Raw genomic sequence first — 16431 nt, 5'->3', positions numbered from 1 at the left:
ACTGTGAGTTTAGTATAAAGATCAGCGATGTCTCAAGAAGAAAAAACAAAGCTTTTGGCCCTGTTGTTCGTCCACAACAAAAAAAGTTGGAGACCTGTTAAGGATAATACATGTACAGTTGGGTAAGAGGGTGAGACGGACGGCATACAAACGACTCATGAATAAGGCTGAATGAACTGACTCAAGAACAGTGAAGAACAAATGTTCAACTCTGGAAAAGTAGTGTGCAAATCCATAAAAGAATGATAGGGCAGCTCCAACCACCAGAAATTGGGCTCGGCGCTAGCTTGCCCAGCACGTCATGTGCCGTTAAATGTCTGATTTTGTTACGTCAACATTCACTGGGTTCCAACTATAGGCACTGGGGACATTAAAAAGTAACTTTTAACTTAGTGGCAAGGCAAGACGACTAGTGCCAAATACACCCCACAGATACGGTGACAGAGACAACAGCGTATCTGAGACCCAACAGAACTTGGAACTGAATGTTACTTGGAATAAACCAATGAGATGAGGAAAATTCAGGTTTCCACAGAAGCATTTTATCCAGATGTATAAGCAAGAGAAGAAAACAGACGAGCAGGGAAGAAGGATGATAAATCTGAACATCCAGGTAGGTAGAAAGCCAGGTGTGAGACAGACATGGGGATGGTAGCAAAAATACTATTCCCCAATATCTGCTTTTCTTTCTTCACCAGTAACAGATTTTTTATCAGGGAACAGGCCATCATAAATCAAGACTGTATTTCCCAGCGTCTCTTGCAACTCTGTATAATATATGCCTCCGTTTCGGCCAGTAAGATGTGAGTGAAGTGATGCATGAAACCTCCAGATCCTGGCTTGAGAAGACGTGTACCGCCACGTGTCCTTTACCCCCTTCCCTGAAATCCTGAAATACCTGCATAGTGGACTGCCTGCCACCTTGGCTTACGTAAATGAAGACAACACGGCCCGTTTGGCAGATCAAGGACACAGCAGAAGTCTGAGCTTTTGATGACTGCATAGAGTAGAGATGAGCACACCTGCTTGGGTTTGCGTCACGCGTTGGGGTGGGGAGAGCATCCTTCGGTTTAAGACATTGTCATTTTGGGTCTCTGCGCACAAGCCTATTTCATGCCCAATAGAGAAAGCCAAGTGGATTGAGCAAGGCTACATTTGATTTAAAGAAACAGGACACAAGGCTCTATGAGCCCAAAGGTAAAATGTCTTAAAACCCGCAAAGATAACTCAAAGTGGGGGTTTCCGAACGAGGGACTCAGATCGCCCAAAAGAATTCTTTTGAACTCCATAAAACAAATATGCCTAAGACTCTCTCCTGTCAAATAATTCAACGGAACACACATACATTGAAAATCTAATGAAGGAATTCAAGAAATCAGGTTACTAGAAACTAGAGTATGATCTATTGGCTTCTGTGCTCTAAATTTTATTTGCCACATTTGCATACAGATATCATTCAGTTAGATGAATGTGGCAGTCAAATGTTCAACTGATTACATTTATCTCTAAAAACAAATTTGCACCATTCAACTAACAGCTGTGAGCTACAAACTGTTGTAGTTCACATCAGAAGCCACCTTAAATTTGCTATATTTTAAACCGCTCGTAATATATTTTCTTGGAATAAATATGGCACCGTAGCTTAGCATCTTCAAAACTGTGCCAGAATGAGAAGCGGAATCGACTACCTGGTGATTACCCAGCTTAGCTGAGCATTTCTAATTCTTAGTAGACGATCTCTGGGGGTGAATTTTCCGAGCTTGTGCAGAATTAGTTGAATGGCTTTCCACCGTTTTCACGGGACTGGTGCAGCTAAATACCTACATGCTACTCTGAAGGCTTAGGTTCAATTAGTGACCAAGTGCAATAACTATTCAATCCCGGATGCTCTCTTTCTATATTCAAGAAAGTTAAAAGAAAAATTGATGGCAATATCCCAAGAGGATTATCCTCTCCCTCTCAGTGGCCCATGGAGGTCAGGAGTCAAATTGAAAGGATATGTATCCAGGTTGGGAGAACGAAGGGGAAGATTTGAATTTCTGTAAAATGGGAACTCCAATTCCAAGAGCATAATAGGCATCCCCTACGGTGCGGAAGCACCAGAGGGGGTGACCAAGTGAAGAACCGTGGCTTCCCAGATAGAAAGGCTTCTGAAGTGCTGGTGTCAGTGTTTCCTGTAATTTTTAAATTACTTTCTCGCTCCTGCCACATTAAGATCTCCTGGATGTATCATAAACTACTTATTGAGGGTGTTCAGCTGGAAAATTGAAAAGAAAGCCTTTCAAGGGTTTTTCCTCTCTGAAACAGGTGGGAAGATAGAAAACAGCACTTGATTGTTTCTTTTGTTTCAACCAGGTTAAGCTTCTGAGCGCCTAGTGAATTTGCCATCCAAGAAAAGAATTATTTGTGTACGTGTACATTTAAATGAAGCTTGGAAATATGGTAACAACAAAGGGAAAAGCGTTGCTTTTTTCAGAACTTGAGCTGTTCATCGGGAGATGTCAAAACATATTTACCTCTGAAAGATGTCAGAGCTTAACACCATACGAGATGAACCTACTTCAACAATCTGTGAAAGCTTTGTAATTTCTCCATAAATATTGTGCAAGCCCCAAAAATGTTCATGCTAACAAGGACACGTATTAGGCCACACAAAGCAAGAATAAAGATGTAATAATCAAGCGATCCATTTACGACTTAAACCATCAACCTCCGGCAAATATCCTGCAAACCTTTTCCCGTGCGTCTATTGTTTCAAGCTGCCTCGCCTTCCTTCAAACAAATCCCATATCTGGATGGTAAATGAATCGAACTGGAATGCGATGTCGGCCTGCGATTTCTTTAAACAGAATCTCTGTACTTTTAACTGTGTTTATGTTAGAGTATGCACACGTGCTTTCGATAAAAGAAACACAAAAATAAGTGTCTGGCCCAATATGCTATACAGCATGATTGAGTTTTCGTGACAGATAAGGTGAGAGGTGGGGGGAGAGCCAGGTAAACTCCAGAGGTCAGAAAACATAAAACATGCATGGAACGACGAGTGATTCGATCTTGCGGAGTTGCGGGTGCTAAAGGGTGATCATGAGAGGAAATACTGGGTTGGTCAAACGGACACCATACGGCATAGGGTCTTACAATGTCAGATGAAAGAGTCTAGGTCTTTCTAAAAATGTCACAGAGCCAGTTGGGGTAGGTGACAAGTAATCTGCACTTTAAGGAAACTCCTCTAGCAGGAGCAAGCAAAAGGCACTTGCCAGGGGCCACACTGATTGAAAGTGGAACGTTCAGTAACGACAGTTGACCGGGTCCAAGCCCACGTCGTCATTCAGCAGGATTCAGAATTACACGGACAAGGACTCAGAATTCTTTCTGGGAGGAATGAGAAATTACATACTGATTAGTGAGAATGCTACAGGACAGAGTGTTTAATGTGACTCACCAGTGTCACTGGACTGGAATGTCCTTCGTCAACCACAACACTGTGGCCACGGTTAGTCTTTGGGCCCGCCGGGGGGTGGGGAGACAGGACCGGCATGGTATCCTCTATGGCCCATCTTGCGGGTTCCCCCTGGAATCAGAAAGTGATTTAACCAACTGCTGCATAATCAGTCATCGAGGGTAGGTTCCTGCCTGGCAGCTCAGGAGATGCTCTATCAGGGAGAAGTCCTCCCGCTACCTTCAAGTGCTCCTCCCGAGGCCTAGCAGGACAGTCCGAAAAAGTCTGCAGCGCTGGGGCCCGGGTGTGGTATTGAGAGGAAGCAACTGCAGTCCGCGCCTTGGAAACCGAGCTGGACCCGGGCACTGAGTACAGGCGCACTGTGCCCTGAGCGTTAGCGACCCTATCCCTTAACCGGCTTTAAGCAGGTCGCGACAAGAAGCATGATGCTCCCCCAGCTCTGATCAGGAAAGGCTTCCAGAAACTTCTCTTCTACCGTAAAAAAAATTAATAATTAAATCATGCCCCAAGCCAAAGGGTTGCCCATTTTATCAAAGGAACCTAAAATCGTAGGCCTTTCAACCAAATGCTGCTCTAAAGCGAGAAGTGTTACAACAAACATCCTGCAGGGAGTGACCGGAGTGCGTCTGGGGAACTCCTGCCGGTGCTGGCATCGGGGTGCAACCCCCCGCCCCCCGGGGTTGGCATCTGTTCGCCGCGCCTTCTGGAGAGGATTTTTCTCCATCAACACTTCAGCGGTTAGCTAAGAACCTGTGACTCGGTCCTTGATGTGGGACGACATGGGCAAAGTTGCACTGACCACAAATCCCGACACGCCAACTTTTCTGATCTGGAAAAACTGACCTCTCTGCTGTGATTTAACGACCCTTTTGTCACAAGATTATCTTTGGGCCAGGATGAAACCGACGGATGTGAGGCCACCGGGCAAGAGGGAAAAAGTACCGCCTTCCGTGGCAGGTGGTTCCCGGGGAGCTTAACAAATATTCCTCAGTTTGCACCATGTGTCGGGGGCCCCATATGTAATATGACGCGGAGGATGAAGAATAATCTCTGAATCTGAATGGCCGGAGAAAGTGAGTACAACCGCCAGCCTACAGGGGAGCCTCTCCGACTTGCTTAATTGAGTCTCTCGTCTCCCGATGCCAATGTATAGGTTCCATAAGTTCACTTCAAAGGAGGGATATCGAATACAAAAATAAAAAAAAAATTTTTTTAAACACCTTGCACAGAGTCTCTAAATCTTATGCTGCTGTTTGCCCAGGTAGATCTCTCCTACCATCTATTTCAAGGGTCACGTTCGCATGGAAACGTGCCATTGGATAATTCTTATAATGCCATCTTCCATCCCACTGGCAACATCCCCATCTGTCGTCAGCGTTTAAGACACAAAACAAAAATCCTTTGGCCTCTGTCACATCAATCGAGAAGAGACAAAAGCAAAATTGTAAACTTGAAAAGAATGGTCCCACGTCTCTGTTGATAGGTTTCTACCTTCTAAAATTTATTTTGCAGAACAAGCTCCTACTTTGCCATGATCTTCTGAGTGATGGTGGCCGACGTACAGTCCTGGTGAAACCATCACCTGACTTCAGCTATGGGTTATTCAAAAGTAGAGCACCTCGGAAAGCTTCAATGATAGCATCATTGACTTTTTTTTTTTTTTAAGATTTTATTTATTTATTCATGAGAGACACGGAGAGAGAGGCAGAGACCCAGGCAGAGGGAGAAGCAGGCTCCCTGCGAGGAGCCCAATGCAGGACTCAAACCCGGGACCCCGGGATCATGCCCTGAGCTGAACGCAGATGCTCCACCACTGAGCTCCGCCACCTCCCCCCAGGAGCCCCGGCACCACTGACTTTTAAAATCATAAAATATTATTAAGTAAAAGAGAATTGCGTAGCTCCTTACCTTAAATCTCTGAATTCGCTCCTTCCTAGCTAGGATCTCCAATTTCTTTTTGATCTCAAGCTGGTGATAACGCTAAGCATACAGGAAAGAAAGGAGGAAAAAATCACGTCAACCATAACAAAGATTTTTTTAGAGGGAAATAATCCCAGCAACTGACTATGTTCCCACTTACTCCCCCTTGTCACCGAGTGGAGGAGTCACCTGCGTAAGTGTGCAAGTGGGGATATAAATCGGTGCACCTCTTTGGAAAGCCGACTCCTAACCCAAAGTGGTGAAAAGCGCCCCTACCCTTTGACCAGAACATTTCACTTCTGCACCGAGGAAGAAATCGGAATTAAAAGAAAACACATCTGCGTTATGCGCAGAGATGCTACCTGAGAGGACTGCGGTCTTCAAAGCAAAAATTCAGAAGTAATATAAACCTTGTCGAGGATGGTTAACTTTGGGGCATGGCCATATAGAGGAAATAGAATATAATCCTTCAAGTAAGATTCATAAAGATTTTGTTTTAAGGAAAAAAATGGAAAATGCATGTAATACACGAAAAATGTAAAATTTGGAATTTGCTCAGAAATACAAAAAAATTGATCAACCTCCGTGCTGTGTGGCTGTCCCCGCGCCAGGAAGGCATGTCCTGTGGGTCATCTCTTCGTGAACGATGCTGACTGCTGAGTGGTCTCATTCTCCCAGCCGGGAAACTGAGGCAGAGGGCCATGAACTTGGGCCAGGTCACACATGTAGTCAGTGGTTGGAGCTGCCTTCTGAAGCTCACTCCGCTGCACCCCGACTTCCTGTTTGTCTGTTTGCTTTTCATTTATTTACTTACTTATTTTTCACAAAACCGTGTCCTTTTCACAACACTGCATGTTTTTATTAACGTATAAATATGAACAGAGACTAAAGGGAAATGTGAGTACGACAACTCTGAAGAGAAAGGACTTATATGTGGTTCTGTTCTCCCCTTTTTTGTTTTTTTACTTTCTCCTGTTTGCCTAATCTTCTGTAATATCTTAATTATATAATTTAAGGGTAAATTTCATGTGAAAATAATGGGCTTACAATCCTCTGAAACCATTCAGACACAGCCGGGGGCACCGTAAAGGGGTTTTTATATGTGTTCTTGGTCCTTTCCTGCTGCCTCTGGGACCTTGCCGCCCCCGCCCTTCTTGTCTTTTTGTTTGGTTGGTTTTTAAAGATTTTATTTATTTATTTATTATTTATTTATTTGAGAGAGAGAGAAAGAGAGAGCGAGGGAGGGAGAGAGAGAGAGAGAGAGAGAGATTGAACAGAGAACATGATGCAGGCGAAGGAAGAGGCAGAGGCAGAGGAAGAAGCAGAGACCCCAGAGCAGGGAGCCTGACCTGGGCCCCATCCCAGGACCCAGGGGCTGTGACCTGAGCAAAGGCAGGGGCTTAACCCACTGAGACCCCAGGTGCCCCACAATATCGCAAACCTTCTACAGGCACCTACCTCTATTCTCTGCACCCTCCTTCCCTTACTCTAGGTCACCAGGGCTCTGCGCCCTCCTTCCCTTTCCCTGGGTCACCAGGACTCTGCACTCTCCTTCCCCTACCCTAGGTCACCAGGACTCTGTACCCTCCTTCCCTTTCCCTAGGTCACCAGGCCTCTGCACCCTCCTTCCCTTTCTCTAGGTCACCGGGCCTCTGCAACCTCATTCCCTTTCCCTGGGTCACCAGAACTCTGCGCCCTCCTTCCCTTTCCCTAGGTCACCAGGCCTCTGCGCCCTCCTTCCCTTTCCCTGGGTCACCAGGCCTCTGCGCCCTGCCCTCCTTCCCTTTCCCTGGGTCACCAGGCCTCTGCACTCTCCTTCCCCTACCCTAGGTCACCAGGACTCTGTACCCTCCTTCCCTTTCCCTAGGTCACCAGGCCTCTGCACCCTCCTTCCCTTTCTCTAGGTCACCGGGCCTCTGCAACCTCATTCCCTTTCCCTGGGTCACCAGGACTCTGCGCCCTCCTTCCCTTTCCCTAGGTCACCAGGCCTCTGCGCCCTCCTTCCCTTTCCCTGGGTCACCAGGCCTCTGCGCCCTGCCCTCCTTCCCTTTCCCTGGGTCACCAGGCCTCTGCACTCTCCTTCCCCTACCCTAGGTCACCAGGACTCTGTACCCTCCTTCCCTTTCCCTAGGTCACCAGGCCTCTGCACCCTCCTTCCCTTTCTCTAGGTCACCGGGCCTCTGCAACCTCATTCCCTTTCCCTGGGTCACCAGGACTCTGCGCCCTCCTTCCCTTTCCCTGGGTCACCAGGCCTCTGCACTCTCCTTCCCCTACCCTAGGTCACCAGGACTCTGTACCCTCCTTCCCTTTCCCTAGGTCACCAGGCCTCTGCACCCTCCTTCCCTTTCTCTAGGTCACCGGGCCTCTGCAACCTCATTCCCTTTCCCTGGGTCACCAGAACTCTGCGCCCTCCTTCCCTTTCCCTAGGTCACCAGGCCTCTGCGCCCTCCTTCCCTTTCCCTGGGTCACCAGGCCTCTGCGCCCTCCTTCCCTTTCTCTAGGTCACCAGACCTCTGCAACCTCCTTCCTTTTTTCTAGGTCACCAGGCCTCTGAGCCCTCCTATGCTTTCCCTAGATCACCAGGCCTCTGCACCCTCCTTCCCTTTCGCTAGGTCACCAGGCCTTTGCACCCTCCTTCCCTTACCCTGGGTCACCAGGTTCCTCACCCTCCTTCCCTTACCCTAAGTCACCAGGCTTCTATCTCCCCATTATTTCCCACTCCCCGGGGCGTCCCTGTTCTCAAGCACCCCAGGACCTACCTGCATCTCCACCACCCTGCACTGCTCTAGCCCCCACCTTGGCTCCCAGAAATATCTGGGAGGCGGCTGACATTTCCAGCATCCCTGGCCCACTGCTTGCCCCCATCACCCTCCTTGGTTCCCTGTAGTGCCCCAGGACCCAACAGCCCCCCAGCAGTGCCCCCCACATCCCCCCAGCACTCCCCTTCTGGTCTGTGGTGGCTCCTTCCACCCAGGCCCTGGTCACTGAGTCAGTGTCCCCCCCGTCCCCCAAGGGTGCCCAGTGGTCCCCTCCCCTGGGCGGCCCTCCGTCGCTGCCCTCCCACCTCCCGTCTCTCCAGCCCGTGGTCCAGGGCCCACACTGCCCCTGTGTGCTCCCAGCTCCCCACCGAGCAGAGCCAACCCGAGGGCCTCACAACCCGGGTCCTGCCTGCTGGAACCACCCGCGAGCTCCAGCCTCAGTGGCTCTCCACCCAGAGCATGTCCTTTCCTCTCTCACCTCGCCTGCCCCCCTCTCTCCAGCCCTTTCTCAGGCCTCTGGGCGACACCTGGGCCCTCAGGCCCTGTGCACACAGCAGGACCTGGGCTCAGCCTCCCCATCTCAGCATCGCCTCCCTGCCCAGCTCAGTCTGCTTTTCCTCCCCTTGGAGCGTGTGATCGCTTTCCACAGTAGAGTTTTGCTTTGATTTTTGCTTTTTGGGGGGGCGGGGGGGGGGGCCTGATTTTCTGTTTCTGTATCTCACAGCTACAGCCCGGATCTTCATGCTGGTACCTGGTAAGCCCACAATTAAGGACAGATGTTTCTCATATGCACAAATGTGTGAATATTAATGTAACATTAGTAAACAGCATGGGCAGGAGCCAAATGTGAGACAAATGTGACAATTTAGAGACAGCTGTTTCATTTGTTAATTATATTAATATATTACATATTACATTATATAAAATATTATATATTGCACATGAACACTTGCCCAAGGTATCTGCTCCAAACTTTAAGAACCCATGAAGACTCTTAAGTAACAACATACTTACTACTTATGATGTGTCAGTTGCAGGAAAGTCTGGAAAACCAAACTTCAAGGATCAAAGCTAATACAGAAACTTGGTTCCCAACTGGTTAAATTTGAAATTCAGTATAAATTAATCTGCTGCACTATTGTTTTAGCACCAGTCGCCGAATTCCAACTAAGACTTTTATAAGCAAGTGCACCGAGGACCGTAACATAAACGATGATCCCACATAACTCATGCCCACGATATAAAACATAAAATGAATTCCTAAAATTAACAGATCATATATGTCATATTGGAACGCAGGACTTGCTCAATATAAGGGTAGCATAATAAAACATATTTTCAGCGGCACTACCCTTAGTGGCGGTTTACTGGCGATTCCACAGTTGTTCATAAACGTTTACTGCACTCACAGGTCATTGGTTTTACCAGCCAAGTTTTCTGATTTACTGCTGTACGGCCAGGCCAAGAAGTGACATGCTTTTCCACGGAGATGAAAATGGTGTTGATGCTGGAAACTCTAAGTTCCATGGAGCAAGCCTAAAATAATTTATCGAGTTAGCTAGATATCCTACTAAAACTGCCATGTCAGACTTGGAAAAAAAAAAAAGTTGTTGATGCCTGGTTTATGAATCTATGCTGACCAACGCGGCCTAAAGTAGGAGGGACAGCAGATGTTTCGATGCCTCTTCCCTGAAATTTAGCATACGGCTCAGCTTCAGAGCCTTAAAAGAATAACAAATCTGAAATAATTCATGGCAGCGGAATTACTGATATTTAAACAGATGTCACTTTTTTTTTTTTAGCAAATGGAAATTGAGGTACAGATGGTGAGAGCTGGTATGTTTTAGAGTAGCCATTATGGATTAAAAATCTACATTTGTTAAATTAAATATCACAAAATATATAATGATGTCCATGTTTCTCACTAACTGAAATGGAGCAGAGCTTACTTCATTCGGTCTCCTGGCTCCCCGCTACCCAGAGGGATGTAGGGCATTTCTCAGGGCACCTGGTTCCATTCCTTTTTGACTAAATCCAGGAGGAATGCCTGTGCTTCTGGGTTCAGAAGCATGGTGAACTGTTGCATTAGAAAATACCCATCAAAAAAGAAAGAAAGAAAGAAAGAAAGAAAGAAAGAAAGAAAGAAAGAAAGAAAGAAAGAAAGAAAAGAAAGAAAGAGAAAGAAAGAAAAAAAAAAAAGAAGAAAATATCCATCATAAGGAGAATGTAGCTACTTTACCTCCATGTCCAGAACCTTATGGAAGATAGCCTGAGCTAGGCACTCCCGGATGTATTTCTGGTGATCCCTCTTCATGATATTGAGTCTGTATTCTTTTTCAGAAAGCACTCTCCCGCTTCTTGTGATCTGTCAGGAATAAATGAAACACACATGGAAACACAAGGCAGAAAATGGGTTGTTTGTCACCAAAAAGGGAGAGGCAATGAGCAAGAGCGACAGAGGCGGTGTCTTCTAAGCCTAAGAGATTATACCACGATGGTTGGTCAACTTTCACGTTTAATGACTATTTCATAAGGAAGAAAATAATCGGTCTCCTACACCCATCAGCGAGAAAACACCCCCAGGTGGTCCCCTTGACGTTTCAAACAAGGTTGTCATTAGAGTCCCAACGTCTCCTTGATGGAACCCAGGTGTTCCTTTCTTTTCTTTTTCTGAACACGTTTGGGAAGAGGAGGTGGGGAGCTTCCTTGGAACAGTGAACCGCGGCCGTGATCACAGGGCTGATGATCTCACGGGAAATAACTTCGAAGGGCAAGACATGTAAGCTACGGAGAGGTTCTCCTCAGTTTAAGAATCATTGGTTTCAAAAGAAAAATAATAATTGGCTTCATTACTTGGTTTTCACACTGCTGTCTCTCCTTCCACTCTCCAACCCAGAATGTAATTTAATTTGTCGTGATTCAGATGTTTCTCAGATTACGCAGTGCTGCGGGTATCAGACCTTCCAGATGGATTTCAGTTGGCCTCACTGAAAATGTCAGGAATGGTAGTTTCTGTGTTTCTTTTTTTTTTCTTTAATTTACTTGTTTTTTCTTTTATTTTACTCCTTCTTCAGGGCATATTTGTTGTATTTTTTTCTGTAGCTTCTATAAACAGAGGGTGTTATCCTTCCTGGATTGTTCATCTCCTTCCTTCCCACGTAATTATGCCCTGCTCTTTCAGGTCTAATCCAAGCCCCCATATTTCTTAATTTTGAGAACTTGTTGTATAACACTGTTGTGGCAACGTATCAGGAGAGTTATGTTCCAAGGGATTGGATACTGATGATCTTTTTAAAATCTTTTACATATCTTTTTTTTTTTTCCCCAATGGAAGGAAATGATATGGTTCCAGAAAGTGTTTGCAATCACAGATAACTCAGTTACAGTCTTTGGAATGTATTGTCCATGGGATATCGTGCCATTTGTTTCCAACTGAGAAAAAAAATGTTGAGAACATCCTGTATTGTGGCCCCCTTGCCGGTTAACAGGTATCATTGTCCTCTGGGAGATCTGCTCTCCCCAACTTACTTCTTTTTTTTTTTAAGATTTTATTTATTTATTCATGAGAGACACAGAGAGAGGCAGAGACACAGGCAGAGGGAGAAGCAGGCTCCATGCAGGGAGCCTGATGTGGGACTCGATCCCGGGTCTCCAGGATCACGCCCTGGGCCGAAGGTGGTGCTAAACCGCTGAGCCACCCGGGCTGCCCCCCAATTTAGTTCTTAAATTCAAGTTCTTTTTTTTTTTTTTTCAATTTTTTTTTAATTTTTTTATTTATGATAGTCACACAGAGAGAGAGAGAGGCAGAGACATAGGCAGAGGGAGCAGGCTCCATGCACCGGGAGCCCGACGTGGGATTCGATCCCGGGTCTCCAGGATCACGCCCTGGGCCAAAGGCAGGCGCTAAACCCCTGCGCCACCCAGGGATCCCTTAAATTCAAGTTCCTAAGCTTGAACTTGCATCAGACTCAGAAAACAAGTTGAAAAAGAGATTGGTGGGCCTCAACCCAGCAGCTTCTGACTCAGTAGCTCTGGGCTGGGGCTCTAAAATTTGCATTTTCTAACCAGTTCCCAAATGATGCTGAACGCTGCAGAGTCAGGGACTGTATCTGAACCACTGTTCTAGAGAAATCTTCCTTCTGTGAGTCGTCACGCACATAACCAACGTTCAAAAATGCTTGTTCATGATGTTGGTAAGTAAATACAAAGTCCTTCCCGTTTATGCACAAAGCTCGCAGATCGTTACCCAAAGAAATAATGTTAACAGTAACCACAAAAATTGCAATAAGCGTGGATAAACACATCTCTTATTGCCACCACAATCCTGAGGGCTGGGTGGCATTGTCTTCACTTAACAACTGAGGGCGCTGGAGCTGAGAAAGTGAAGTCCATGAATTGCTCAAGATTCTGTGACCTGTAAACTGGCAGAGCCAGGTTTCAGCCAGGTGTGTCTGAAAACCAAGCCCCAGGAGTCAAAAAGCAAGCTCCCTGGAGATCCCCCAGCCAGAGGGCCCCCCACGTCAACAACCAACAACCCTTAGCAACGCAATGCATATCCTGCGGATGCCATGGCAACAATAGTTAAGGAAATCCACTGTGCTTTAAGAAGGTAAACAGCTAAAATCATTACTCACACTTTGTATAACCACACCCTTTTCTTTCAGTGGAAAACTATAGTCTTTTTTTAAAGGTTTTCACTTTAAATACATCTAGAGGCATGGAAATTCTGTGCAAATGATAGTTTTAGAGCTAAGGAAAGACACTAATGTTATCAATAAACTATCCAGGAAATGAAAACAGGCTTTTAAAATTCAAGGGGGAAATTCTGAACTGTTCATGTCTTCCACACCATATTCTGTGATTATTAAAAATAATATTTTTTTTCCCGAAGACAGTGAAGTCTTCTCTCTACGCTTAAATCCCTAACAGTTCCTGGCTCATACGATGTGTTCAATGACTATGTGTTAAATGAATGAATAAACAAACAAGTAAAATATGCTTTGGGGAGCTCCTACGGTTTTTTTCTCAATAATTTATAAGTAGCCTTAGCGGTCATTGTGACCTCTCTTCCTATCTTTTGAGACAGAGCTTCAGAAAGATAAATCAGAGCTCTGGAAAAGAAGTAATTTTTTTAAAATGAGGGGGGTGGAGGGGGGATGTCGCTGATTAGCTCAAAAAGAAAAACCAGAAAAGGGAGAGAGGGCTAGAGGATTTAAGGAAACAAGAGGGCAGGTAGGCAATAAACCCAATCTTACCAGCCCCGATCTTAAGAGATGCCGTCTTATCCTTGTGTTGTTAAAATATCCAGTCAGGTGTTTATCGGTAAGACTATTATACGCTGCAAGTAATCTGGAAGAGAAAAGTGAAGCCATTAAGGTTTTATGAAGTGTCGCCTGATAGCCAGGGTGGCTCTAGACGTTCCCATCCCCAAACCACAGCTCAACCCAACCATTCCCTCCTCGAGACACCCAGTCCTTCGTGTGCGTGTTCAATAAACAGGTATCGAGCACTTATTGTTTTCCAGGTCTTGTGATAAGAACCAGGAGACAGTCCTGACGTGGTGTATTTTGCAGACAGGCATGGACATCAGGCACGAACAACTCGACTGGGGGTGAAAAGTCCAACAAAGAAACATGCAAAACTCTTGGGGACACAGAGAAGGAGAGTACAAGCCCCGTGGTCAGGAAAGTCTTCAAAGAGGAAGCCTCGTGGAGAATGAGGAGCTCCTTCGGAGGACTCTTCAGCCTCCTGCTTCACCCTAAATTCTTACACCCACTTCCTCCACAAACTCTTTCGCGTCTTCAGGACACGACGCACGGGTCCTCTATTGCCAAGGCCTCTCTCTGACCTGTTAGCTAGTGGATCTAAGACCCGAGATTCACAGTCATCTGGTCTCCCCGCAAACATTCCCCGGTGCCAACTGGGTGTGCTGTGTTCCCTTCCACTCCACCCCCTACAGCCTTCAGTCACATAACAGATCACACGAGACTGGAGGGCCAGGATGTTGGGTGACCCTCGGTATCCCCGTGCAATTATTTACTGTAGACCCAAATACTGATGTGTTCAATAGGGGCACATGCAGTTTCGTCTGGGACTTACTCTTATGGGTATCAACTTCTAAGTTTAAGCTCGCAGCTTTGAAGTCTTCACGTCCACATACATCTGTATCTCCAGACAATTTCATAAATTCCACATCCAGAACTCCCCATCTTCCCTCCCCTCCAAAAATTCATAGATTACTTTTGATTTTTAGGGTCTTTTAAGGGTCAAAAGAAAACAAATTGGTTCTTGGATGACAGGTTATCCTGTGGTAGGTGGTCCATCTCAGTCTATAGATCAAAGTTGGAAGCTATTTTTTTAAAAGTTTTAACTTGGCCTCTCCACCGAGGGTATTACCTTACAAAGGCATATGCACATGCATTTACATGTATATATACATGTAGGCACATGTGTTCATCCATATACATAAATGTGAGTGTATTTGCATACCTATGTATATACATAGAGAGGGAGAGATGAAGACAGAGAGACAGACAGGGAGAGAGAAGGACGCAAAGAGGGAGGACACACAAGCCTAAACACAGCCCTAAAATAAGGCTGTCTCAAAAAAAAAAAAGAAATGTATATACCCTATTACTAGCAACAAAGATTTATACTCTGAAAAAAAAAAAAACCACAAAGATTTATAGTCTGTACATATTACGAGCAGTTGATCCTTAACTTATTTGGAGCCCAGAGCAGGGACTCATATTATACAGTCAAGTAAATGTCATTAGTGACAATTTTACTTGGCTGCCTTAATTACACGGAGATAGTACTGGTGACCTTTTCCTGTCTCTTTTCTCCTTAACGCTCATCTTCGGAAAGTTATATGCTGTCAAATGGTAAGGAAAGTTTAATTCTGGCCACAAAAGACACTGAAAGCAGTTACAAAGCCCAGAAGCGAAGATGCCACAGGAGGGTTGCCGACACATGAACAACTGTAGAAACCATTATTTCGCTGGGTTTATGTAAAAAGACAACCCGAGGGCTTCAGCAATGCACATACGGAACCAGCCCCAGATAATGCTTTGAAACCATCTTTTAAATGAACTGTCTTGGTGTCCTATAGTTCATCAAAGGTTTCCTGTCTCCAAAAGGTCAACACTGTATCCCTTACCCTTTCTGAATCTCAGAATATCTTTTCAGCAACTCATTTCAGAAAGGTGAGCAGGTGTCTCTCGGTCCTAACAATCATGATTCCACAGTTCACAGATTCTTAAGATAAATCATTAGACAGGTATCATATATAGTCTTTTGTCTGTGTTTCAGGCTCAGGTTTAAAAAAAAAAAAAACCCAATAGTTTCGGAATAGCTGTGAGGGCTAAAACCCTGATTAAATGAAATAGGGTCAAAAAGTTAGGATAACGTAAACTTTAACTTCCCCACTGACTGAAAATAATGTCCCTCTTTCAATTCAGAATTTGGAACTTTTTCAATATTTAGGTGCAGAGAATAAGGCTTAGGCAGCTTTGGCACCGGCTCGTCCTAATTCTGCTCTCTCAGGCTCCTACTAAGCGGGTGTGTGGCCCTGACCCCCTCCCGGCTCACCGAAAGGTCCGGGGGAGTTGAAACCTTTGACCACATCAGCTTTCTCACCTTTCCCCGTTTAGGAAAGGCCGAAAGTCCCTGGTGGGGATGCCATTTGTGAAGCAACTCTTTCCATGGCTATCATACGCACCGGCCTTGGAGGAGACGCTGAAAAATAATAACTGGGAGGGGGGGGTCCACCTGGGGTCAGTCATTTCTTGCTCAGCAAGTGCCTATTTTTTATTTTTTAGTTGAAACTTTAACAGACTGATAATAAGAAATTGCACCGGAGTAAATGATACACAGATTCAGTAAAACAGTTATTATGGCCTGAGTGTTTTTCTCCCCCTAAAATCCATGTGTTCACGTCCTAACCCCCGGTGTGATGGCATTGGGGCAGGGGGTCGGGAGGCGATCGGGTCGGGGTAGAGCCCTCAGGCACAGATCCGGGCCCTTGGGAAAGGAACCCCAGAGAGCTCCCTCGGCCCTTTCACCGCTTTTCACTGCCCCCAACACACGCGCCCCTTTCCTGTCTTTCCTGCACGCAGCAGAGCCCTGGCCCCTGAGCGGGATGATTGTGTTGGCCACCGTGTTGCACCTGGAGCGCCCCACGCCCCCTGGGACTCACCGTCTGCTTCTCTGGTCAAAGCTGGACTTCGGCCCACTCTCATCCTGGCCCCTCCACCCTCCCCGGCTGCCGTCCAGAGGGCCACCGATTGCACT

General features: G+C 46.0%; 1 protein-coding gene across 1 annotated transcript in view; it reads right to left on the bottom strand.

The window, feature by feature from the left end:
• Positions 1-16431, bottom strand: part of ERICH3 (glutamate rich 3) — a 98838-nt gene that overhangs the window by 61684 nt on the left and 20723 nt on the right. Inside the window, exons 2-5 of the mRNA XM_072751316.1 lie at positions 13395-13488; positions 10379-10504; positions 5369-5440; positions 3443-3571 (exon numbers count right to left, since the gene is read on the bottom strand). Coding sequence (XP_072607417.1) covers positions 3443-3571; positions 5369-5440; positions 10379-10504; positions 13395-13488 — 421 coding nt within the window. The remainder of the gene's footprint in view (positions 1-3442; positions 3572-5368; positions 5441-10378; positions 10505-13394; positions 13489-16431) is intronic.

Source organism: Vulpes vulpes, chromosome 3 (assembly GCF_048418805.1).
Source record: "Vulpes vulpes isolate BD-2025 chromosome 3, VulVul3, whole genome shotgun sequence".
Lineage (NCBI taxonomy): Eukaryota > Metazoa > Chordata > Mammalia > Carnivora > Canidae > Vulpes > Vulpes vulpes.
This window is presented reverse-complemented; position numbering and strand designations above follow the sequence as displayed.